Source organism: Fringilla coelebs (assembly GCF_963513975.1).
Source record: "Fringilla coelebs genome assembly, chromosome: 6".
NCBI classification, from domain to species: domain Eukaryota; kingdom Metazoa; phylum Chordata; class Aves; order Passeriformes; family Fringillidae; genus Fringilla; species Fringilla coelebs.
In genome coordinates, this window is record NC_140034.1 from 27,677,038 (window position 1) to 27,702,220 (window position 25,183).

General features: G+C 35.8%; 1 protein-coding gene across 2 annotated transcripts in view; it reads left to right on the forward strand.

Moving 5' to 3' along the window:
* Positions 1-25,183, forward strand: part of PRKD1 (protein kinase D1) — a 114,546-nt gene that overhangs the window by 45,133 nt on the left and 44,230 nt on the right. For both annotated transcript variants that reach the window (XM_084207529.1, XM_084207530.1), the window contains exon 2: positions 11,692-11,830. In XM_084207529.1, coding sequence (XP_084063655.1) covers positions 11,692-11,830 — 139 coding nt within the window. The remainder of the gene's footprint in view (positions 1-11,691; positions 11,831-25,183) is intronic.

The following is a 25,183-nucleotide window of genomic DNA, read 5'->3' on the forward strand; positions in this document are numbered from 1 at the left end:
CACAATAGGGAGTAAGCTACCTAAAGTCCAAAATCAGAGGGGAAGAGCCATGAGAAAAGTTCCAGTCCCTTGTGCAAACAATTGTGTCAAATATCTTCTCTATTGTAGCAAAAGAGGTGAAATTTAATGGGTGTGAAATTCTATACTGGAAAAAGTAAGTACTTAAGTAGGGCAATATGGAAGTGGATATTTGAACAACCGAACCCATGCAGGAGTTTTGGGTTGACAGTGCTCATTTCATGTGTTAGATACATGATTTCAAAGATGCACATCCCAGACACATTAAACTCCAAGACAACTTTTGTCTTGATGTTTAAAAATATTCTTGAGGCAGATAGGTCTAACTGAAACTAAACTGTCAAATAATCTGTCACTACTAGCTGGATGGGGGTGGACATGTATTCACCCACGCTGAGATACAAATACTTCCCTTGTGAAATGTGGCAGCTATTTAGGAGCTCTGCACAACTGTTCAGGATAAAAAACGAGGAAGTATTTATCCAGTTGAACTCAAAATGGGAATTTTAGATAATCAGAATGGAAGGTCACAGGAATGTGATTTGCAGTAAGGAACATTAAACTGTAGGAATGTACATTACATCGTTTTCTTACTTTGCACTGACAGTTGGGGAGTTTTTTATGTCTTACAGGAGAGATATAGATTTTCAAAGACCCAAAAGGATTTCTTCCTATTTCAAGTCAGAATCAGCTCTGTCTGCTGTCTTTGTCTAACCTGTTCTGGGAACATCCAGTGTTGGAGATATTACATGGATCTTCCAAAATACATTGCTGGTGTTTAAACTGTCCTTTTCTCTTAATATTGAACTTTAATTCATTCTATATGCTCATATTTCTGCCTATCTAGAGGCAGAAGTAACGACTGTCAAAGTTTCCTTTCTCTCTTTCCTTTCTTTCTTTCCTTTCTTTCCTTTCCTTTCCTGTCTTTCACCTCGTCTTAACATCTTGCCTTTTGTAGCACATTCTGAAAATTTTTTCTGCTGATCCTTGGACTGTCTTTGGACACACAGAACTAGACTCTGTGTTACATTTGAGGTGCTGTCAATGCCAAAATGAGTGTCAGGATAATTTCAGATACCTGTTGTATTAAATACCTCTTTTGATGTCCTGAGACTGAAAGAAAAGGATGTTCTGAGAAGAGTCCTAAGAAATCTGTTAGCCTGACAGTGAGTGTTGTTGCAGAATATGACATTATAGTATTTTGTTCTAATACTTTTTTGTATAAGAAATTATAGGAGTTATCTAAATTAACTCCTTTTTAAATAGAGTGTCTCTATTAGAAGCAAAAATCCTATAATGTGGAAATAGCCCAGCCATGTTTGTTTTTCAGTGAGCACTTGTTTTTGATACTTAAATTAAGCAAGAAAAGAAGTTGGACCAGCAAAATAATTGTTGTGTAATCTAATTCTACATAGCCTCAGCTGCTAGAAATTGGAAGATGCAGTTTCTTTGTCCGCTAGGCAGATGAATCAATAGAAAATCAGATTTCACTTTCTAGTACTGATGCTTATCAGAAATGATCAAATCCTGACCTGCCTTTAGAAATTAAACAGTTTAATCTCCTGCTGCCATGAGCGGGAGAGTATGTCTTTCAGTTCCTTAAGTATTCTATTAGCCCTTCCTGAATCCTTTTGACAATGGCCTAGTTTTTAAATTTTAAATGCTAGGTATGAGAAGACTTCTGATTGCATTTATATCACTGCCAAAACCTGAGTTAGTAAGTCCATATGCTTTTGATATTCCCCAGTTTATGGCAAAAACTTGAACACTACACGTGTTCAAGTACATGTTCACCTAATGATCTGTTATACTGGCTAAATTTCATTGCTGCGTTTTAGAATAGAGACCCTTTTACATCAGAGCAGTTTATATTCCATGTTTCCACATGTCTGAAATAATATTTTGCGAAATCTCAATCTGTGTCACTGTAAAGCTACATTTGCATTTTCCTCATTACATAACCAAGTTATCGAGTTCTGCATAAGCCAAGGCAGTTAAATAGTAATAGTGTCTGTCATGTTTTCATTTGCTCTCTTATTTTGAGGAGCCTACAGCTCTGTGTCCCTTTATGAAGAGCAGCAAATACGTTTTCTTCATCTTGATTACTCTAGAACCCAATGTCTGACTTTTCAGCTATTTCAGTTTTGCTTTTTTGTACTTGACAATATGTGTGCAGCTTTTGTGAGTCCTCTTCAGCGCCCATATCAACTGATGCTGGAGTACAAAGTGTTTAATCATTAGCATTCAATAATATCTTTCCCTGAATGGGAAAGTGATTGATAAATCTTTGTTGGTGATAGAATTGTTAAAGTTCTTTTTGTTCCTAAACTTCTAGCAAAACTTTTAGTGTGCTTTAAATCTGCTGACAGTGATATTTCCACATTACTTTGGGCTTCTTCTTTAGTTTTCTATGACTCTAACATTTCTGTTTATATCTGTTGCTATCAAGTTTCTGTTTTGAACATTAGAATTCTGTACGGATGGGGGACATACCTTAAAAGCTTCTTTTTGCGACCTGGCAATTTCTGTGTTTAATGCAGTGTTTTTCTGAAAGCAATAAAAATAAAGAAAATTATCCTTAAGGCTTATTCATTTACTTATCTTTCGTGTGTTTCTAGATTAATAGAAGGCTTAAACATGTGTTGAATCTTTATGCCTCTTTGTGCTGTGTGTTCCTGCAGTGAATACATACAATTAAAGGAAGCACTGGATGTGAATGTTCCCATTACAGACACAGAAACTTTGTTGTGATCTGCTTGTGATCCCCTTCTCCTTTCAGTGGTTTCCATTTCTTTACTGACAGTGTCCTAGTATCATGATTAGGAGTCCATTCGAAAAGCTGTACACTCCACCTTAGAAACGTTAAGGTAGGAAGGTGTGGAACCCAAATAGCCTCTTCCCAAGTGATTCACTCTCTAGAAGCCTATCTATAGATTTTGTATTATTATATCACAGCTGCCATTTCTTGTCACGTTAAAAAAAGAAAAAAAAAAACTGATGTTATTTTCCTTTCCCTAAACAGGTGCTTGGTAAGGGAAATCCTTTTGGGTGTTGTAGACAATGAAACTCAGACTTCCTATGACATGGCTTACTAAGAGCTACAAAGCAATGCTAAATCTGCATAAAACAATAATTTGCAGGCACTTTTGTCCTAATGTTTTTTACTAGCTTTTATGGATAGCTTCCTCTTAGTGTTTCGGAATAGGGAATTAATGTGTACAACATGGCATTATGAGTTGTTTATTCTAAGTTAGTCATCTGATGCACAGTACAGACCTGGTTCTAGGTATGTGTGCTCATGCTTAAACTGGTGTCCAACATGAGTGCCCTCAGCCTTTTCTTCTGCTAGAATTCCCTCCTGACTATAGTCCTTACAGAATTAGGGAGCCCAGTAACCCTGTTACTTGGTAGTGTCACTTTATGTTTTATTATTAAGGATGTTAGTTACTAATAAATGAAAGTTTTATCCTTTATTAATAAGGATCCTAATTATTAGTAATAAATGGAAATAAAACTGACAACTAAGGAGCAAACTAATTATTAGTACTAAAAACTGAACCAGTATGATCATTAAACATTCACGTTTCTATCACATTCAGTATGAGAGTGCCCTTTACAAGTGTTTTTCTAATGACTCTTAGAGTATTTCCTGAAATATAGAATTAATATTGGGAGTGGATGAAAGAGTAACTAATTTTCAGATTCTCTCTTAATATTTTACCTAGTGTGTGGCAATTCTGCTTTTTCAGGAGTAAACCACATACTTGGGAATTACTTTATTTAAAATAGTATTCTTGATCAGAGTATTTTGTTTTCTGTTTCTGTGCAAAACCAAAAATTATTTTTAAGCAATTATGCAGACTGGCATCTATCTTGAAGGAAATGAAGTTGATTTTGAAAGTACAGCAGAGGTATAAGGAAGTGAAAGGTCTCTTACCTTCATTAGATCTTTTGAGATCTCTTACCTCAGGAGCAGAAGCTTTGACTGCATGTAAGCAGTTTGTGTTGTGCAGTCTGTGAAAAGATCAAAGACACTTGTTCTACATCTGTGTAGTCTGTTGAGTGAGGTACGTGACTGGTGACTGAGTCTCCTGCATTGATGTAATACATCAATGATGCTGAAACGCATCTGGTGGTAGACTCTCACAGAAATGGGGGGTTTGGGGTTTGTTTTGGTTTGGTTATTTTATTAATAGTGTATGAACTGGCTCTTGAATTGGGTTCCTTTCATCTTTTTAAAATTAGGAATCCCAGACATAGTATATGGCATAGAACTAGTAAGACTGCAGGTTCAGAAGCAGTCAGTACTTGTGAGCAAGGGGCTCTTTAGATGTTTATATGTTAATGGAACTAGGAAAAAAAGCTTGCTTTTTTTTAGTGATTCATCATCCTTTTTCTGCCTGTTTGCTGAAGGGCATGAAAGTTTCTGCTCCATTTCTCAACCTCCTTGGTGAGAAATGCAATCTGTTCGTGAAGTGTCTACATAAATGGATGCCTGTCAACAATCTGGCACTTGTTGTCACGTTCCTCTCCCAAGCATTTCACAGGATGCTCCATGATTCTACACTGGGGTGGACAGTGTTGAGCTGCACAGAGAATGTGTACAGGAACTGTGGGAGCCTTTCTGCTGAGGTCCCCCTGGTGTCTTAGAGAAATGTGGCATTAATGGATCAGGGTAGATCTCAAACCCTCAGCACGAACGACTGAGAAGACAGAGACTCGAAGTGGACTCCCTCAGTGCTTCTGCCCATGAAAATTTTCAATTAAGTAATGCTGTATATGCAGATGTGGGAGATGTGGTAATATTTTTGCCACCAACGGGATGCAAAGACCAGTTTATATTCTGTGTCTCTTTGTGATTGAATTACTATTACTTCTCTAAATGTTTCTATTGAATTACCCTCTTAATCTACATGACAGAGCGGTCAGCTGTACAAGTGTGCTTTGATTTGCGTGGCACATTGACTTCTAGAATTTTTATGTGACAAAATTGAGTGTTTTCTCAATTTCTGAGTTATTGAACTTATTCTTTCTTCATGGCTTCTTGACTCTGCATTGTCTCCATTCCATTGGAAGTTGTAATAGAATATTCACAAGATGCTGAGGAAATAATAGTAAAAAAGATTAGTCTTAGAGAAGACACATTATATCTGAGAGACAAAGGCTATTTTAAATTACCCTTTTATGGTATTAATGAAGATCAACTTCCAACACATAATCAAAATATTTTTGGTAACCCATTGCGTGTGGTAATTCAGAATAAAGTACTTCCACAGAAGTTTCAATGAAAAATATATCCAATGTTTTCAATGGAAATAGAGATGTATTTCTATCTTGTGATAAAACAAATAGAGTGACACAAATTTTGCTGAAGTTCTCATTGTTTGAGAGAAAAGTGTTATTATTTTAGGTTTTTCATGTTCAGTTGCCATGGTGGATTGACCCCAGCCAGCAGCCACTTGCCAGACACAGTTCAGGAACAGTGGCAGGAGACTCAGGTCTGGTTGCTCTGAACTGGGAGTTGTTCAAGTCTGCACGGAAGTAGCATGAGTAATGTGGTGTGTACTCAGTAATTTTGGCAGTGAGCAATTTGCATGACAGAAGGAAAACTGACATACAGTGACAGGAAGCATAGGTAGCAAGAGAACCTGTTTGTTTGAAGAAATACAAAGGAAACAACTCCTACCCTGAATGGGCACAGGAAACAACCTGTACTAAAAAAGGCTAACAAATAGATTGTTCAGAGATCAGGCTCTCTCCAGAAAAGCCATATTTCTGTGTTTCACCATGGCCATATTTTTTTCTTTTTCATGGGTAGTTCTGTGAAGGAGCTTAGCCATTTTTTAACTCTGTGGATCTTCATTGTTCCACAGCCAGTCCAAGTCAGTGTGTGTGGGCAACATACTCAGTTCCTGATCTAAGAGAGATGAAAGAATCTGATTTCTGCAGCAGATCACTGCTGCCGAGATAGAAAAATATTTTTATGTACATATTTGTTATCTAAAATACTGTTTACACCATAAAGCAGTCAGTAAGTTTGGTGTTTTCAGATGGCCCATTTGGAAGCTGCTTACTAATGGGTATTCTGCAAGTAACGAGTCCTTTATTAAATGTGTTTGTACATCAATCATTGTAGTAAAAATGTAAAAAGAATAATGAATACTGTAAATAAGGAATGATGCTGCCACAGTAAAGCATTAAGAAGCTTAACTGATGTTTGGAATGTACCACATGGTGATAGTTCTCTGAGGTTGTATCTAAAAATATATTTATAAATAAACTGAAATGAGGATACAGGCTCAAGCATTGGCCCAAAATCACATGAACTTTTCAGTTTAATTGCATGCTTCCTGATACAGTTTGAACTGTGCCAAATCACATTCTTTCAGATGATGCTCAGACAGTTGGGGTCCTAGCATGTGTAAGAGACCATTTAAAATAAGGAGTGGCAATGTCATCATCTCCCTGCTTCTGGGGAAAGAAGTCATCTGTGTGGCAGTGAGCCACTTCCGTGCCACTTAGCTGTGGATCCAGGGAATGGTGCCTGGCTGGTACAGTCAGTGTATTCTGAGTAACTTGTCTGTTTCACTTAGCAGTTAGATTGGAAGGAAGCTGCTGATACATTTTTAGGAATGCAAAGGCAAAAATGGGATCAAAGACCTTTATTGCTGTTCCCATTCACCACTTTAACCCTAGTGAATCTGGCTCTTGGCTATCCTCAAGGGTCATGAGACAATCAAGGTTTTTCCTGTGTCTCTCTTCTAAGTGTATTTTCCTTGCTCTGGTCATCTCTTCCTCACCTTTCAAGATTTCTTCTGTTGCCCCTTTGCCTTTCCAAATCAAGTTATTTATTGATCCATCATTTGTCTGTTTTTCTGAACCTGTGACAAACGGATTTGACCTGAGCCTGTCTTGGGTAGTACTGCAATATAGGCGGCATCAAGTTGATTGGTACTACTCATATTTTACTTTTCCTTCCTGTATAACTGAAGACTGCCTGAGAAAAATAAAAAAGAAGGGAAAAAAGATAAGGAAATAGTTTGTTGCCTGTCCTTGCTGTTTGTCTGCCTGGAAGTGCAAATGCAGTTACTGGAAAGGTCTAGGGTGAGTCACCATTTCTGAGATATCTTAAGCACGGAATGTGACATCCTGGATTGAGGTGGAGATGCCACTGCTGCTGGAACAAGCTCCACCTCCTGTTTGTACTCAGATGTTGCTACATATATTCTGTATAGCTGTGCTGCAAACTTTGTTTAAACTCCGGAGTTTGTGTTACTTTGTAGTAACTGAAGTGGTGTAAATGTGTAGAAAGTCTTTGAACACTGATGTTTCTTACAACAAAACCATGAAGTCTTCTGGTATTTTCTCTATGCATAAGACTAATATTTTCATGATAGCGTTGGTAAATAGAGCCTTTTTAAAATCTCTTGAGTTTTGCTAGTGAGTTAATAATGACTGCCACAACCAAGTGAAAATTTAGGCAATCCTCTTGATGAAACATTGGCTTTTTCAGTGTCATGATTTTGCTGACCACTGTAGGTAAAGGAAATTCTGACTTCTAAAAATAAAATGCACTCTTATTTTAAGAATATAAAATAAAAAGGTTTCAGTTTGGTTGATATGATTGTTGAAGTTTTGTACATGTATGTCTTTATACTAAAACAGGGATATTGATGTAAGAGTATTTATTTACTTATTTATTTATGTATGTTAGGGTCAGGTCAACAGTCTTGTTCAAGTTAGACCAAGGTTACTTGTGTTTTAGCCAGTTAACAAACATTCAGTGTGACTCAGCTTCTCCACATGCTGTGAAGACATTGTTTAGCCCACAGCCCTTATGTGTGCTGGATCAATGTCTTGGTGCTGTAAAAGCCTTCCAGGTTTTATCAAAGTTTTTGTTGCAGGTGCTGATATGAAAATCACTGAGGGCTTCTAAAAACCTAACTAATCTAGAAGAAAAAAACAGCCATCACTATAAGAGACAATTAAATTTGATTTTAAGGAAAAGTTCAATGACGACTGAAAAAAGTAAAAAAGTAACTGTCATGACTTCCTAGAAGAAAGCAAGAGAAACTAACCCTTACAGAAGATGTGCAAAATTGTAGTAACATAAAAAGACAAAAACAGGAAGATGACTTTTTTCTTCACTCTTAGCAGTGAGAATCTGTCTGCCTGTATGTTTCAATTTTATTATGTCAACAGAAGTATTTTTGTAAAATTTTCACAGCAACAGACTTTTTTGACTATTGGACTACATTGCTAATTGAAGTGACATCATCATTGTTTAGAGTATATGTTTTCCAGTTCTTCCAGGTTAAGTTCTTCTGCAGAAGAAATTTATTTTTCATGTGCTTTTCATTTGACATAGCTACTGAGCTAATCTTTCTAATACATATTTATTAAACCAAACTAGTGAAGTGTTGTCTCACCTTAGAGAGTTTTATCTTTCTTTGAAGTTCATTTCCATTCTAAATTGTGGTTTACCAGAAAAGGAGGCAGAGTAGGTTTCCATTCAGATGATTGTGTACATGAATTGTTATTATTAATTAATTTTTGAAAGCTTCACAATTCAATTTGGAAATATGCTGGCATTTAGATGCATAAGTTCTTGTAAAGTTTCAGTCTCTAATAATAAAACCATTCAATTGTCACAATAAACAGAGTTTTAAATAGGACTAACATTTTCTTCTCTCAGCTTCTCTTTGATCCTTGTTTTGAGAAAGACTTAATAACAACACAGTTATGGATGTGCATACTTCTGCTTGTATTTGCATGTGGAGGGAGCAATGCCATTGAAATTACTGATTGGTGTGATGGAGAGTGGATTAAATGAATTATTGAATATTTATAATTAGTCATTCTCGTTATTGAGATTTGAGTCTACCTTTTTTTTTTTTTTTTGTAGTAACGATTGAAGGCTTTTTAATTGAAAATCCAGAATTTTCATAATCACTTGGCTTCTATATGGTTATTGGTAAAAAACTTTGGGTGGATTTTCTTGAGATATACAGTTGCTAAGGGTAAAAACACTTCAGTGCTTGCTTCTGTGTTTTATCTGCTGAGGAAAGATTGGTGCTGAGGCTCCTTTTACCCCGTGTTTTATGGATGATCTACTGCCAAAGCGCCCACAATCTGGGCAATAAGCAAATTTACTTATAAGAACTTGAGATCCTGATCAGCAGTCTTTTTCGTCTGAAAACATAATTTTATTTTGTATTTCTTTAAAGTTTTATGGGTAGATAATCATGATGTAATATTTTTAGAAAATGAAAGAGGAACACAGTTTCAGTGTGCTTATTACAGGTGACTAGTAGCATTTCCTCTTTTTACCATGAAAGCTACTACAATATCATATATGTTCTATACAAGTGTTTAGACAGCATTTCTTTTAATGCTCAGTGTTTGGAATAGAAGTCTGTTGTTTGCCTGTTGCAGTTTTACTTGTTAGTAAATTTATTTTTTCACTTGTATCTGCTCATATTTTGTTTCTGCTTATTGTTGGAAAGGGATTGGTTAAAACAAGGGGGGAGAACTCATTTTAGAGTGTTTCCCTTTACATTTTCTTAAACAGAGAGAGGAGGGTACCAAATAAATAACATCAAGACTGGGGATAGACTTGAGTTGATTTAGAAATTTTGCTAAATTTTAAATCTGGAACCTAGAATTGCTGGTAAGGGATCATGTTAAAAAGCTACTATTTCTATTTCTAAAAAGGGGGCGGCAGGACACGTTTGAAATACACAGCTAAACTGTGGCAGTTAAACAAGTTATTATGCTATAAAGGTCATTTATCCAGTTTCACTTGTAAACTAAAGCACTTTGACTGAAGCACACTGTTTCATTTTGCTTCTCACTTGGAGCAGGCAAACAAGGTGTTTATGGACAGCTCTGATATCTTAATTGCTACTGATGACTTGTTAAGCAGCCAGAAATACATCCTGTTTCTGAACCCTGTGTAAACAAGTCTTCCACTCCTGATTCTTACAGATGTACTGTATTTCCTCACTATGGCAATTATGATGACTCTAGTAATTTATTTAACTCCAGTAATTCTGCTTTAAGCAGCTGTTAAACTCAAAGAAGGACTTCTGTGAGTATTGGGGAGTTTAGCTCCAATACCATCAATTCCCTGCTTTATCTCATGTTTAGCAGAGCTGAATGCTGTTTGTGGTGGTGTAATACCAAGCATCGTGGCTTCTTTGTGTTTACTTTGGTCTGTGCATATCAGCATTATTGTTGGCAATAATTTTATTGAAGGAATTTTTGTCACTGTTGCAACAGTTTGTCCTTATACAAAGTTTGAGAATCGCACCATCAAAATGACTGTTTTGACATGAGAGTAGTGTATCTGGGCAAAACTAATTCAAACAGAAGATATTTCTTGTATGTAATTTATCAAAAAAATGCTGTGATTGAATTTACTTTTTTCTACAGAATAGAATAACTTGTACCTCATGATACACATATTTCTACATACATATGTGGTATGTGTAATATTGCAAATACTTTTTAGGTAGAAAAAGTAGAGCTATTTGAAAAAAGCAAATGGAATGGGAATATAAAGAGAGAGAGCAAGGAATTTAAATCATAATAAATTTAGAGGGAAATGCCTCTGGTATTCCTGAAATCCAGTGAAATGAGAAAAAATTTTGCAGTTTTTGAAAAGGATCAGCAGTTCCCATTTTGAAGAATATTTCACTGCCTCTATAAAAGAAAATTCTTAGGAATGCCACTGTGCTTGTATGTAACTTCAAAACATATCAGTTTATTTCTCTGGCTGTATTTGTCATTGTGTTTTTTTCATTGCATGTTGCCAAAACATGGAGTAGTGCATTGATGTAAAATTGAGTGGATTCTTTTGTAACATAGAAATGGCTTCTTGGTTGTGTTTTCAGAACAAAGTCTTAGTTCTTTAGGCTGGGAGCATGAAACAAGGGCAAATATTTTGCTTCAGAAAACAAAAAAAAGGAAAAAAGTTACCTAGATAATAATCTCCAGTGTATAACCTCAAAGTTTTAAAAAAACCTTTTTTAGTTTAAACTGGATTTAATTTGATATTGAAACTCCAATTTCTCTGCATTGAACGAAATTATTATGATTAAATTTTGAAATATTGTTTTGAAACATTGTTTTATGTGCCTGGTAACTTCAGTCTCAAAAAACAGATATTTCATATTGAGTTGTCATTTAAACATTTCATCTTAAGCGGAGCTAAAATATATTTCTTCTGGCTTCAAAGCATCTTTTGGGCAGACATCTGGGGAGAGATCATAGAATAATATAATATAGACTAGAAGGGTGCTCCAAAGAACATCTAGTCCAAACACCTTCTTCAGGTCTAATTGAATCATCTTACTCAGGAACTTGTGTGAGGAAAAAGTTACCAGCAGTGGCTGCAAGATACATTTACTTCTCTCATTTCCTAGTGGATACTGCATTGTTCACAGGAAGAGAAAGGCAAATGAGCTTACTTGCTTGGTGGAAAAAACATTTCAGAATATAGTGACAAATATTTTCATAGATGAAAAAATAGATATCGTATTTGATACTAGTCTGACAAGTGGTCCAGTCTGCCCTCAGAATTTCATGATACATTCATTGTGTTTTACAGTTTTGTATTTTACAGTTATGTGTTTCACAGCATAGTGAATTCTCATGGGTTTGTGTTTGCAGTTTCCTGAATGTGGTTTTTATGGAATGTACGACAAAATCTTGCTCTTCCGCCATGACCCTACCTCTGAAAACATTCTCCAGTTGGTGAAATCAGCTGCAGATATCCAAGAAGGAGACCTAGTTGAAGTTGTCTTATCAGGTAATTAAAAAGCAATGAAAATCACTGTCATTCTTTTGTAAATGAAAATATCCACAATAGTTTTCTCCCAATTAGATTTTGACCCAGCATAGGTGAGAGTCCATACAACCAAAATTTCCTTTTTCTTGATTCCTTTCTTAGACATATATAGGCATATTATGCCTTTTACTTAATTTTTTTCCTGTTGCCCTGTATATTTTGTAACTCCTTTCATCCATATTACTAGTTAAGCAACAGATTAACTAGTTAGTAGTGCTAATAAGCTAGTTAACTAGTTAATATTAACGTTAATAAGCTTTTTTGCTTTATGTACAGTGCTATGAAAATGTCCACTGGAAATAGAGTAATTGCTTTTTCAAAGCCCTGCATAATTATGCTTGCCAAGGCTGCTCTGACTCTTTACATGATCTATTTTTTTAGATTATGAGAGAGCACAATTATGTGACTCAAATATAGAAGAAGTCTTTGGATGTCATTAGGTGTCAATAGGACTTGTCAAAAGCTTGGCTGTAAGAAGATACAAGCTTTGTGACTCGGCATGGTGCAAAGTTGCCTGGGTGTGCAGGAGAGTGAATGCTGGAACCTTAAAGATGTAAAGGTGCTATTTGGCAAGTAAAACTCGGAAGATGGTTGAAGGGCTGAATTTTTGCAGTTGAAAAATGCAGTTAGAGCATCTGGAAGGATGCTTAAGTACAGAGACATATATGCCAGATGAAAGTAAAAATTGCAACTGTAGAAGGGTGTAGGGTTAGTGAAGAGGAAGGCCAAGTCCTAATGGATGCTGAAATGAGTGGAAGTTAGGTGACATAATCTAAGCTAACTGTGCTTTTAAACATAGTTTTCTTGTGTGGGACCCTGCTCTATAATCTATGTTTAGAATAGGAAAAAGTGAAATAAGGAATAATGCATGTGATTCCTGTAAGTCATCATTCACCTTTTCCATATCAGGAAATAAGCTTTTCACTTTCAAAAAGATACCAGTAATCTAAACTTAATATTTCCCACAGAACATAATTACTCCACATCAGTAATTGTGATGCAGTGAAAAAAGTTAACAAGGGCTTCAGTGCTTTATTTGATGTATTGTTTATATGAAGTGTAGATCACATACCTTCTAGTTTGCCAAAATCAGGCAAGTAGCTGTTAAAATCTGTAGGCACAAAGAACTGCTAATGAAACTTCTAGTATGTCATGGCCTGACTGATGGCACTATTACAAATTAAAACCTTTAGTTAGATGTCTCAAATTAAACATGTTTCCTCAATAAACACTTGAAAGCATTAGTGTTCTCCCCCAAATGAGCTTAAACCAAATGCAGCAATTCATTTTTGCAGACTATCCCTGTGTTGTGTAAAGAGGGGGAAGTATTCCCAGTTCTGCAACACTGAAAATGAGAAAGAAATGTACAAACAATCTGTAATGTTTAGGGAATTATTCAAACTAGTACAGGTAGTTTTTTATTGAAAAATATTCAGACATAGTTTAAAAATATTATGGATTTTGACAATAGTGCATATCAAAGTAGCTGTATATGGGTTCTCTCCTTTTTAATTAAAGGACAAAGTCTATCTAAATAGAGGGCCATAAGAAGTCTTTTTCATTTTAATAATATGCACTGAAAATGTATTTTGAAGCGATTAAAAAAAGCCTTCTGGAAACAGAAGAGACTGGCCTTCAGCACTGCAGTGTATGATATTGAATGCTTGAGTGGTGGAAGGACAAATGAAATACAATATGTGTTCAGATGCATATGCTGAGCTGATCGAAGTGTTTTATTTCTAGCCTTCATTACAGAGAACTAAACAGAATATACATTCTAAAGTTCTGTAAATTCAAGGTATATTATGGTTATTGTTTTGAGTGTCATATCCAAACGAGGCAGTAGAACACATTGTTACTGCTATGGCTTTGCTGCTGAAAACTCCTTGTGCTTTGGGTCAGCATCCCCTGAGGCGCTGATATCTGATGTCAAAAGCTGTACTGATTGACTGCATTCATTTTTTATTGCTCAGCTCAATACTGTTCAGAGTACAGAAGGCTGAACTGTCAGTCCTTGTGTTCAGGGTTATACAATCAGTAGTATGAATTTTCTTTTTTTCATTGTAGTTTACTTAAAACTTTATTTAAAAAGCTGGACCACCCATGATTTTTTTCCCTACTGCACAAATGTTCTTGGCAGTTTAAGGATTAGTAAATATGATTGTTTTCTGGTTTAGAGCATATAAGTTCTTGAAAGAGCTGAAAATTATCTACAAAAACTTGCAGGGGAGAGGTGTTGCTCACTGTAGCTGAAGCACCTTAGTCTGTTTTAGTGAAGGAAATTGTATCTGTAGATGTCATGCAATGTAACTGAAACAGTTTATGTTAGAGTAAAAGATTTCTGGTGAAACATGAGACATTTACTCAGCTCATATTGCAGCCCCTGCCATGCTTTTGTATTCCTAATGAAAATTATTACTTGCGTTTTGCATTGGTGCAATACAATGTAGTATTTTAATGGACTGCAAGAATCATGTAATGTGCTGAACAAATGTTGTGTGTCTGTCTGCTGACTCCTCCAGAGGAGATAAGCACAGGCTGTTGCTGTCAGCCAGATGAATTGTGGTTCAGTGCCAATATAGATTCTGGCATTTTGGAACTGAAAGGTCAAACATTATTATAAGAGTGGAAGCAAAAGTGTATGTTGAGTGTATGAGATTTGGTTAGCTGCACACTAAAAGAGGAAAAGGGAATTTTTATTATGAATGTAGTAGCCCTAAAAAATAGATAGTTTTACTTCTATTATTTTTTCCTTTTATTTTATGTATTTTTAAAAATATCTGTTTGAACACTTTATTTATGGGATTCTGATAGTGTTTGTATAGGAATATGGGAACACTTGAGACATTAGAACCAAAAATTTGCATGTTGAATACATTTGGTTTGAATCCTGGGCATTCATTGAACATTATCACTAATACCCTTCTGGCTGTAACATATAACTCACCATGTTTCTGTTTTCTTAGCTGTGTATTTTCTATATTATTTTTTCTTCAAAATATTGGAAAGTTTTGTCTTCAGATACCCAAAGGAAGAAAATTCCTTACTGCTTCTGTGGGAATCTCCGCTAATGTGTTCATTGAATCCAATATACACTTAGCTCTATGCATTTCAGACTGAAAAGGATCTGAATCTTTGTAGAAAGGATTTTATCAAAGTGTATTTGTAGGAAGGGTTCCTTTTATTAGAGTACCATCAAAAATTAGTAGGCAGCCCAGAATCAGGAAGCAAGGGACAGAAGTGGCAGTTGAAGGTACAGTCAAAGATGGGTGGAAATGAGTAGTCAGTCATTCAGAACACTGAAAGGAATAGAAATCAGAAGTAACATCTTTTTAATCTTTTTAGATCTCTCTATCTCTCTCTCAAATGTAGTTTTCCTGTTTGCTCAAGAGAAGGAAGCATATTTATGTAAAGTGAGTTAAAGCTAAAAAATGTCCTTCAGTCTTGATGTGATCAAGTAGTATTTGCTGAAATCCTCAGCTGGACCTCTGAAAAGTTAACTTACATGTTCCACTCATGAAATGAAGGATGCAAACATTAATTACCTAAATAGCATAATGTAAAATTCACAGTAAATTTGAACAGAATGGATTATTTTTGCTGTGACAAACTCTCTTCTTTAAGTTAACTCCTAGCTTTTTGGAGATTTTCAGTGTTGTTTTGACTAGCTTATAAAAATAATTTATTTCAGCTGATATTTGTTGATGCCAGTGAACTGGTATTAATGATGGGTGCTGTCCTTTGTACCCTTTCTTTGCAGAGAAGTTAAATAGTTAACAAGTTTTTACTTTAAGTTGTTACATGAGATCTGGAAAGTAGATCTGTTAGCCCCTTTCTGAAATGAATGATGTGTTGAAGATATTATTTAAAGCTGTCTGTAGATGCAATTGCCACCCTTCATCTGTGTATCTGTGACTTTTTTCAGAATAACTGGATTTGTTGTTTTTTTAAATGGAGGCACAGACTCTATAGAACAAGCTGACAGATGAGAATTGCTGTGCTTCTGTACATCTGTATTCTTTTTTTGAGTTCTGATTTTGAGGACTTCAAGGAAACAATTACTTTAGATGTCTTTAGACTTGTTTTGTCAGGGTAGTTTGTCCTGTTCTGTACCTTGTTCACGAAATTTATTAAAAACTGCTCTGTAAATTTGCCAAGTCTATTCATTATATAGAGGGGAAAAAATGGTATATTTACAGTTTTAATATGGATTTGTTTATAAAAAATCTATCTTGTTTTTACTGGGCAAAGTTCCATTGAGATGTAAGAGCTTTTTGTCTGCTGCTGGGAAGCAGACAGTGAAACGTTAGCATCTTGTGTGGATTAGTGGAATGTGCTTCATCTGCTTGCTGTGACCAGTTGTGCTCAACTTGGCAGGATTCCTGAAGCAAGAAAGTCAAATAGCAGCTATTTTACGTTCCCTTGCTGAGCTGATGAGGGCAGGAATTGATCCAGTGCTTTTGTTAAGAAGCTGTTTCTGTTGTAATATCACATGGATGGTAGATCACCTGGTTGTTAGATGTGGACCTTTTATTTTGATTCAGCACAGTATATACAGCCTATGGTAAAATATACTGAGCTGAATAAAAGCTGTGGATAGCTGTACAATTACAGTAAATGCCATTTATCAACACATAACAGGATTGTACTGTTAGTTCAACCTGAGATGAAACACTGTGATATTGTATCTCTGAACATAATGCTATAGTACTTACATAGTTGGTCACAGTTTGTGATTTTGCTTTGTTGTGATTGAAGAGCATCCTTCTCTTGTTGCCTTCATGGCTACGTTAACATGCTGGATTTTGGTGTCTTGAGAAATACAAATATCTTTAATCTGTCTAAGATGAACTCTTTAGCAATTATTCTTCCTTTGTGTCCTTTCAATTTTCTCTGTATGTCATTTTTCTTATTTCTATAGTGATAGGGCTCATTCATGATTAGGTTTAAGTTGGTTGATTTTATATCCCTCACTGTTCATTAGTCTAACATTGTTCTTGGGTCATGAATTTCAGATAGATGACTGTGTTTGAAGTTGTCAGAGCTGAAAGATTCTTTCCTTTTTTTGTTTATGTTTGTCTTATTGTCTTTTTTTCCATATATAGCTGTTAGTATCTGGACAGTGCCTGTGTATGAGAGGTCACTGTTCCACTGCTACCTAATAGATCAAACATCCAAACATCTATAATTGTCTGATTTTTTGAGAGAATACATTTTTGGTTTGTGTGGTCTTTAATGAAATTGTTGGTTCATTTGAGATATTTCACTTGGTTTTCCAAATTTAATGCAAACACTTTCAGTCCAAATGCTCAGAAAGAAACGATGCTTTCACGAGAGAGCAGGGTAAATGCTCAAATGGATAAATAACTGTTTCTGACTTAGGAAGCCAAGGGTAGAAGTGCATGCTATTTTCACAGAGGAAGCAGGTTACCAGGAAAGTACTTAAGTCTGTGCTGTTAAATACATTCATGAATGATCTGGAAAGCATTACAAGTAAAGTGTCAGGTGTAGCAATGGAACAGAACATGGCTTGTAATGTCCCTGCCCTTGTGTCATCCACCTTTATCACCTTCTCTGCTTCAGAGAATGCTGATGTTGCTTTGAGAACTCCAGGCTTAGTGGATTTCTGTCTGATCCAGTAATTCTTATGCTTTTGTATTCCTATGGCTTGATTTCACTGAAAAAAGACATAATTCATGTCACACCACTTTAACAGGCCTCACCTCAATAAGTTGTACAGCTGGCTTTTCAAGAAGAGTGGAATTGAAGCTGATTAGCTACATTAATTGCAGTTAATGTGTTAAAAAATGCCTGTCAACTTCCAAAGTGGACCAAATTAAATCTTGATTTTATTTGTATATTATCTTTATTTCAAAGCCTCTGGAGTTTAAAAAAACCCTTTATTTTCCTTAAAGTATTAGTTCAGTGAGGCAATTTTTTTTACCTTTCTTATTAATTTTTTCTCAGTTTTCTTGATATGATACATATCACATTTACCCTTTTAAAAAAGATTTTAGATACTGTAATTTTGACTGAGTTTAACACAATCCACTTAGTAACAGTAACTCAATATGTTATTCAAGATTAATACTTCAGCAGCCCCCATGTCAGCTGATCCTTTCTCAAAAGACTTGAGGTGATGAATGAAACTTGGAGTCTGCAAAAGTTGCCCAGTGTTTTAATGGATATTTGTGTGCTCATTTAGATTTACAATGCAATGCTATAATCTGATTAGCATTTGGAATCAATATGGAAGGCTTATAATTAAAAAGGCACTGATGGAAAAAAGTGCATGATAATAAAAATCATATTTTCATTAAAGGACTTTGTTTACTATTTTACAAATTTATTTATTATTTAGTCTTTTGTTACATTTATGGTATGTGAAACTTATATGTAGCTATAAATTATTTCACAGGCTGTCTTTAATAGCACTTGACCTTTTTTTAAAGATACAGTGGCAAAGTCCAAATTTCTTTTTGTGCACCTCATCACTAAAAGTCTTCAAGCATATACCTTCAATACATGTGTGTTTATTTATTTAAAGTTTATATATGTAGCTGAAGTTACAATATTTTTTTATTTCTGTACACTAGGGGTTGTCTTTTGCACACCCAGAGGTGTGTGTACCTCCCTTTGGAGACCACTGCTATAGGTTCAGTTGAAGTTGTATATAAGGAAAAAAAAAATTCATCTCTTTTTGAATTTTTAAAAAATATTTGGGTAAGAAACCTTCAATGAATTTTTTTTCTCCTTTTCACAGTTCTTCATATTCTGCCAGTTGTTTTTGCTGCTAACACAGATTTTAATTATAAACCTGCTACCATTCAAAGAATTCTCTTTTCCTCACCAGCCACCATCCCCTTTCATGAAATAATTACCTCCCCAGCAGGTAATTCTCACTAGCTACTAATTTAATGGGGAGCAAGCCTTGCTTCAGCTAAGCATAAACCTCTTTGGTTTGTCATACAGGGTTTTGTTTGATTGATTTGTTCTATAGTTTCTTTGACCAGTACATGCTTGAGAAACATTTGTATCAGTATGTTTGTTAAATAACAGTAGTGGTCCTGAATAGACAGTAGCTATAAATGATTCAGCACATTGAAAAATGAAGAGTAACCCACTTGGAATAACTTGGCCACTTGGAATAGCATCAGACAATTTAGATACATGGTCAACAGTGTATTCTACACTGCTCAGATGTATGTCAGGAAAAAAAAAAATCTAAGTGTTTGGAGATTTCTCTCTGCTTTTTTTGTTTTTCTGAAGTTGTTGTCTCAATAACTCAGTGCTTCAGTAGGCTTCAAATTAAATATGGCTTATGTAAAAAATACATCTTTCAATATCACTGTTGAACTCATTGAATTTATTTCCATTGCAGAGTGCTGACTGTGATTTTGAAAGAGCAAATAGAAATACACAGTCTCATAGTAAGTTCCAAAAGTTGTGTTTGCACTCCTTCGTGGTAAGATACACATCTTCTTCTAGGAAGTGCTTGAGGTTTGTAGCTAAAAGTGGTCTGAGTATAAACAAGCAATCCTCCTTCCCTTGGGGAATATAGCAATTTGAAATGGCAGCTAAGGAGAAGGAGCTCAGGAGCTGCCACAGATTGCTGTCTGCTGGTTTTTATATCTCGATGGTAGTTGTGACTCATGTCTGGAGATATTGTCATTCCAGCTGATAATCTGCCTCACTCTGACTTTTAAAGAGGCCCCAAGAATGTTTCTGTTAACATAGCTAAGATGTGACTTGTTGCCAAAAAGAAGTTTGGAAAGCTTTCCTGCTTCTCAGGACATGAAGACTCCTATCACTGTAGTGCAGAAGTTATTCTGCAGCAGTTTTGTTTGTTTCCTGGTTTGTTGGGTTTTTGATTTGTTTTGGGTTTTTTTGTTTGTTTGTTTTTGTTTGGTTTTTGGGTGGGTTTTTTTTTTGGTTTTTTTGCTTCCTCTGCTTCTTGAGTCCAGTAAAGTCTTGCTCATTTCCTCTCCAAACAAAACAATTCCAGTCTTCCAGTCTTTTAATCTCTCTTTATGTGTCTCTTCCATGCCTCTAGAGGTTTTCCTCATCTGTCACAGCTGTTTAAAGCACCTGAACACAGAATGTCATATGGGGAATATTAGTATCACCATTTCCTAGTGTTAATTTCTAGTTATTTATGTGCATGGGTGAAATATTGAGTAAACATGTTGTGAGTAGAACACTTCTGTTGTCTTCAGTGAGAAACTAAACATTTTCCTCATGTAATTTTGACCTTCTGATCTACCTGGCTAGGCACTGGAGATGCTTCTAGGATGAGTCATTATTGAAGTTCTGTCAACAATTTTTAAAAATCAACCACAATTAACAACAATAATTAATTAATTTCTTCCAGGTTATGTCATCTTGTGCATTCCTTTATCATTTTTAATTTCCCATTTCCCTTTTCTAGTGTTATCCTAGAAAGATTCAAGTGGGGCTGAGAAAACTGAATGGTTCTATACAATCTTGCTTCTGTTCCATATCTCTGATGGTCTCACCAAAGATCTGAGACCTTAAGAAAGCATTATTAATCAGATAGACACTAAAGATATTCCAGAAGTGGTCATACTAGGATTTGTTGTTTCACCAACTTTCTGAGGCTTCAGGTGAGGCTATCTGGCATTTAATTCCCTTGGGTCCTCTTTCTCACCCTTCTTGAAGGTGGAGATGACACTTGCCCACCTCCAGAATTCGGGCGTTTCTCCCAATCACCATGATCATTCCAAGATTGTTGGGAGTGGCCTTGCAAGGACATCAGCCACTTCCCTCAGTATTGCTGAGTGCATCCCATCAGGGCTTGTGGACATCCAATAAAACTATGCAAAAAAACCCCCAAAACAACCCACTTGTGTTTGTTCTGTAATGGTATATGTTTATAAATTATTGGGGTAATTCTAAAAGAGATCTAAGCCTTTGCAGATGGGTAACAGTATAGTTAAAAATAATTTAATGTATGCAGAGGTGGTTCCTTCATTCCTTACTGAGTTCAGCATAAGATTGTATTTTTAATTCCATTAGACTTTTAGCCAGTAGCATTTATTCACCATATTACAAAAAAAGAAATAAATTTTAACCTTTTATGAAAGAAACTTGTGGAAATTAAATATGTTTTAAAAGTGCTATTAATTCTTTTTGAGCACCTCTTCTTTTTGAGCTTTTTTTCAGAATCCTTGGAAAATAACTGAAGATCATTAAAAAAAAGTCAGAGGAAATAAAAAATGTAAATAACTCACAGCATTTACTTTAAGATAATAATTTAGATCAGTCAGAGCATGGAAAAGGAGCAAGAGACTTTTTTTTTTAATTTGAGGTTGCTCCTTCATGCCAGTAGTCAGAATCAATTTTGAACACTGCATCAATAGCTCCAGTAAACCTGCAGAGTATTTAATTTTGTTTCCTGTGCTAAATTGATACCTTTGCACTGTTTTGTGATTAACAGGGCCTGAAGCTGTGAAGTAAGGTATTGCTTTTTTTCCACTTGGGTGAGAAAATGGGTAAATCCATAATGAAAGAATTGTGTGATGGGATTTCAAATGAACTTAAACCTAGTGAGCTATACAGTTTGTAGATTTGAAACTGTGAAATCTTTCACAAACAAATAGACGTACCGAAAAATCGAACTTAAAAAATTCAGAGTGTACAGATGAATCAAACACACTGACTCATAAATGTTAATCTTTCATTATTATTAAAATTCTGAGCTAGCACTGGACAAATGCTTGCAAATTGTTTATTGTCCCCCTCAGTTTATTACTGAAATCTCAGTCACTGATGAGACAGTGCAAACACCCCATAGTGAATCTGGACACTGAGACTCAAGAAGGAAGGAGATGAGAGCCTTACTTGGATGCCTCCTATGCTGGCTCATTTGCTCCCTTCCCACCCTCACATTTGCCAGCTTCCCACTGCCCCTCTCAGTGAGGAGGTAGCTGCTGGCCAAGGGAGGTTGGGCACAAAGTCTTGTTTGTTCATGCTGTGTCACCACTTGCAGCTGCCAACCTTGGGCATCATTGATCAAAACTATGGTGGAAGTTCTCTGGCCTCCATCTCTCTCTGATCTCTGGGATCTTCCCCTATTTCCAGCATCTTCCCCTTTCTTTCTGTCATTGCTGTTTGTTTTTGGACCTTGCTTTTCCTTTTCCATGGCTTTCTGGACACCCAAGCTCGTTTCCAAATTAAATGGTCCAGGTGCAGCAGCACAGCATATTATCAGCCTTGTGGCAGGTGATTCAGCTTCTTGTATCTCTCTCTGTCACTGGAGGGTTGAGGACATGCAGCTTTTGATTAGTCTGGGTATTATAAAAAGATTGCAGGTAGCCCGTACCAGTTGCATTTAGAAAGTAGCAGGCTTCTGCTCAAGAGTTCCAACTTCAGTTCTGAAAATGTATCTTTCCCTCTGTCCCCACCTCCTACCTGAATGTCAATTTAACATTCCTAATTAGAACTGGTTTTGCCTAAAGCATTGGGATAAAGCAATAATAGGTAAAGAAAACAAAACTAAGTTTATTGTATTAGAAGGATTTTCCCTGTATGTAAAATCTAGAATGGTAAAATACTCACATTCGTATCCAGAAATGATTCAAATTTTCCATATTGAAGTTACCCTACTTCAAAGCAGAACAAATAAAGAAACAGAATGATTATAAATGTGCACATGTATAGATTTGAGGAAGTGGTTAGTTAAGTTTTTAATTCAGATTTTAGGACAGAGATCAGATATGGAGTCTTTGGCCTGTATGAACTGCCAGAACTCTGCTTACTTAACTTAAATGAGACTCTGGAAACTCCAACTGTATTTGATTGCCAGGATTGGAACATTGAAAAGAGTAAAATGGTTTTCTTTCTCTTAGTCCAGCTGAGCTGTATACTCAGTCATTAATTGTTATTGTTTAACCAGGGCCTGAAGTTTAGTAGTGTATAGTTGTGAGTTATATTATTTTTTTAAGTGATGGATGCCAGCACTTCTTGTAAGGACAGACTCAAGTTACAAATGCCTGCGGGAACTCAACAGAATACATTACTCTTAAATGCATTCCAAATGGGAGAAGGTAGCAGGAGAATGCCTGCTTTTCCTCACTGCAAGATATTGCTAGTCTTGTGATTGATGGATTCTTCTGCCCTGAGAGGCAGGGATACAAGATGACAGAGCCCATTATGTGAAGCTCTGTTACTGATAGTAGCAGGATCTCACCTCTGCTTATAGTTCAGAGCACTTTTGGACTTGGAACACAAAATGGTGAAGTAAATAATTTGCCTCTTTCTGAATGCAAGACCTTGCCTCTCTGACTTGCAATGTTTTACTTTCCAGCTGAGCTGAATGATAGGTCTGCTACGGAGCCTGGAGCAAGGAGTGCTAGCCATTAGCAGCCAAGTCATTAATAGACCTGATGAAATAGTCTTGTCAAAACTGTTGCAGTTTCAATGCCTGTGTTTTGGTGATTCTAGGAAAGCTTAAATTGATGATGATAAGGTAATCAGAGAGTTAACAGTGCAACTGTGTCATATTAAGGACATAAAAGTGCAAACTTCTCTGCAGAGTGATTAAGTTTTTTATGATGTGCTTATAGCCATATTTGCAGACCTCCCTTTTTTTACAGCGCAATTTTACATACAGCCACAAAATTGTCTTCACCCCATCAATACTCTGTCAAAGCAAAAAGGTAGTCTGATTACAGAAGGTTTTTACCAAGAAAGGCCTCATTTTAATTTGCAAAAAAATACACATATCTTTCTCATCAGCAGGGCTTTGGGTTTGTTTTTTTCTTTTTTTTTCAGTGAATAACAGGAATATTCTGCAGGTTAAAGCTTTGAACGTTAATGGCTATATGATAGGCTTCCTAGAGATGTAATTTAAAAAAAAAGTTGACTGACTAGATGGTAGGAAGAAGTTTGAAAGGAGGATCTAATTTATAAATCACTTCCTAAGGCAAAACTACTCATGGGAGATTTTGATTTCAGGTTTGCTTCTACAGGGGGAATTATATATACTTCTCACAATCCCCAGTTTTTTTAAAGCTATTTCAAGACAATGTATTTTTAATTAATTTTCTAAATTATTAAACTAATTGAAGTTAATAGAGTTGCTGATTTTTATTAGGCTATTTGTGGTTTTAGTGCACTGTTCATATTATTTGTAAAACTACCCAGTAAATCAATGTACAACTCCTCTCCAGTCTTCTAATTTAGTAAGCATCATTGATTCAAAATAGAACTTGAATACAGGCATAACATTAGGTTATTCAATGCAATTGTCATAAACTTAGATGCATTAATCCTTTGCTAGATGGAGATGTGGAGTATTTTTATTGTACATATCCCTTGTTTTAATAGTGTTTGGTTGTTACTTATATGCTTCTAGAAACAACCTCAGGAAAGTCTATTTTTATAAACAAAAAGTTCACATTTCTAAAATTCACATATATGTTATCAAAATTCATGGCTATCATGTCTTGAGGGTGTTAATAGTAGAGTCTTCCTTGTCTTCTCCTAGGAGAGCAGTGCATATCACTGAGTAGCTTGTTTCCATCAGCTTCTTGATTTTATATTTCCACATGTAAATTTAAGGTAGAGACACAGTAGCAAAGAGGGATATACTGCAGTTCTATTGGAAGCTGGTAGTGCATAGTGTTCTAGTTTTGGTCCATATCCTTTAAAAAGCTCCCAAATACATGTATACATATCTTTTCCACGATCATTTCATTTGCAAAGAATCAGAGATGTAAGTCATAATAATCTTCATAAAGCTGTAGGTAAATATGCTATGCAAAATCCATGAAAAAAAGTCTGGAACAGAAGAGATGAGGCTTGAAACTCCAGATGGAAAGTCTGAAGGAAACAAGCAGAGAGATGGGAAGGCTTAGTGATATGTTTATAGTTGAGTTCCTCAGCAGATGTCGTAGCATGGTGTAGTGTGTTGTGTGACTGGTGTTTCCAAAATGCTGAAGACCATGTCTTCACATATATATCATGATTTCATAGACCAGGCTAGAGAAGAGGAAGTGAATTATCAAGGGTCAGTATGATTTGCATCTGTAATTTGGTCTTATCCAGCTGCTGACCTATCACAGCTCAATTGGTACCCATATGTGGTAGGACCAGAGAGGTGTCTGCTGCCTGACTGTGACAACTTTTCCTCCTGTGGCTGCATGCTGGTGATAATACAGGCCCTGAAAAAGAAATCCTTCTTGAACTTCACAGATCAGTGATCTACTGGGTAGGTGTTGTCTGAATTCCTATCTTCAATATGAAATTAAAGAGGGAAGTTAATACGCCTGTATTTTGTTTTCTTTGTGCAAG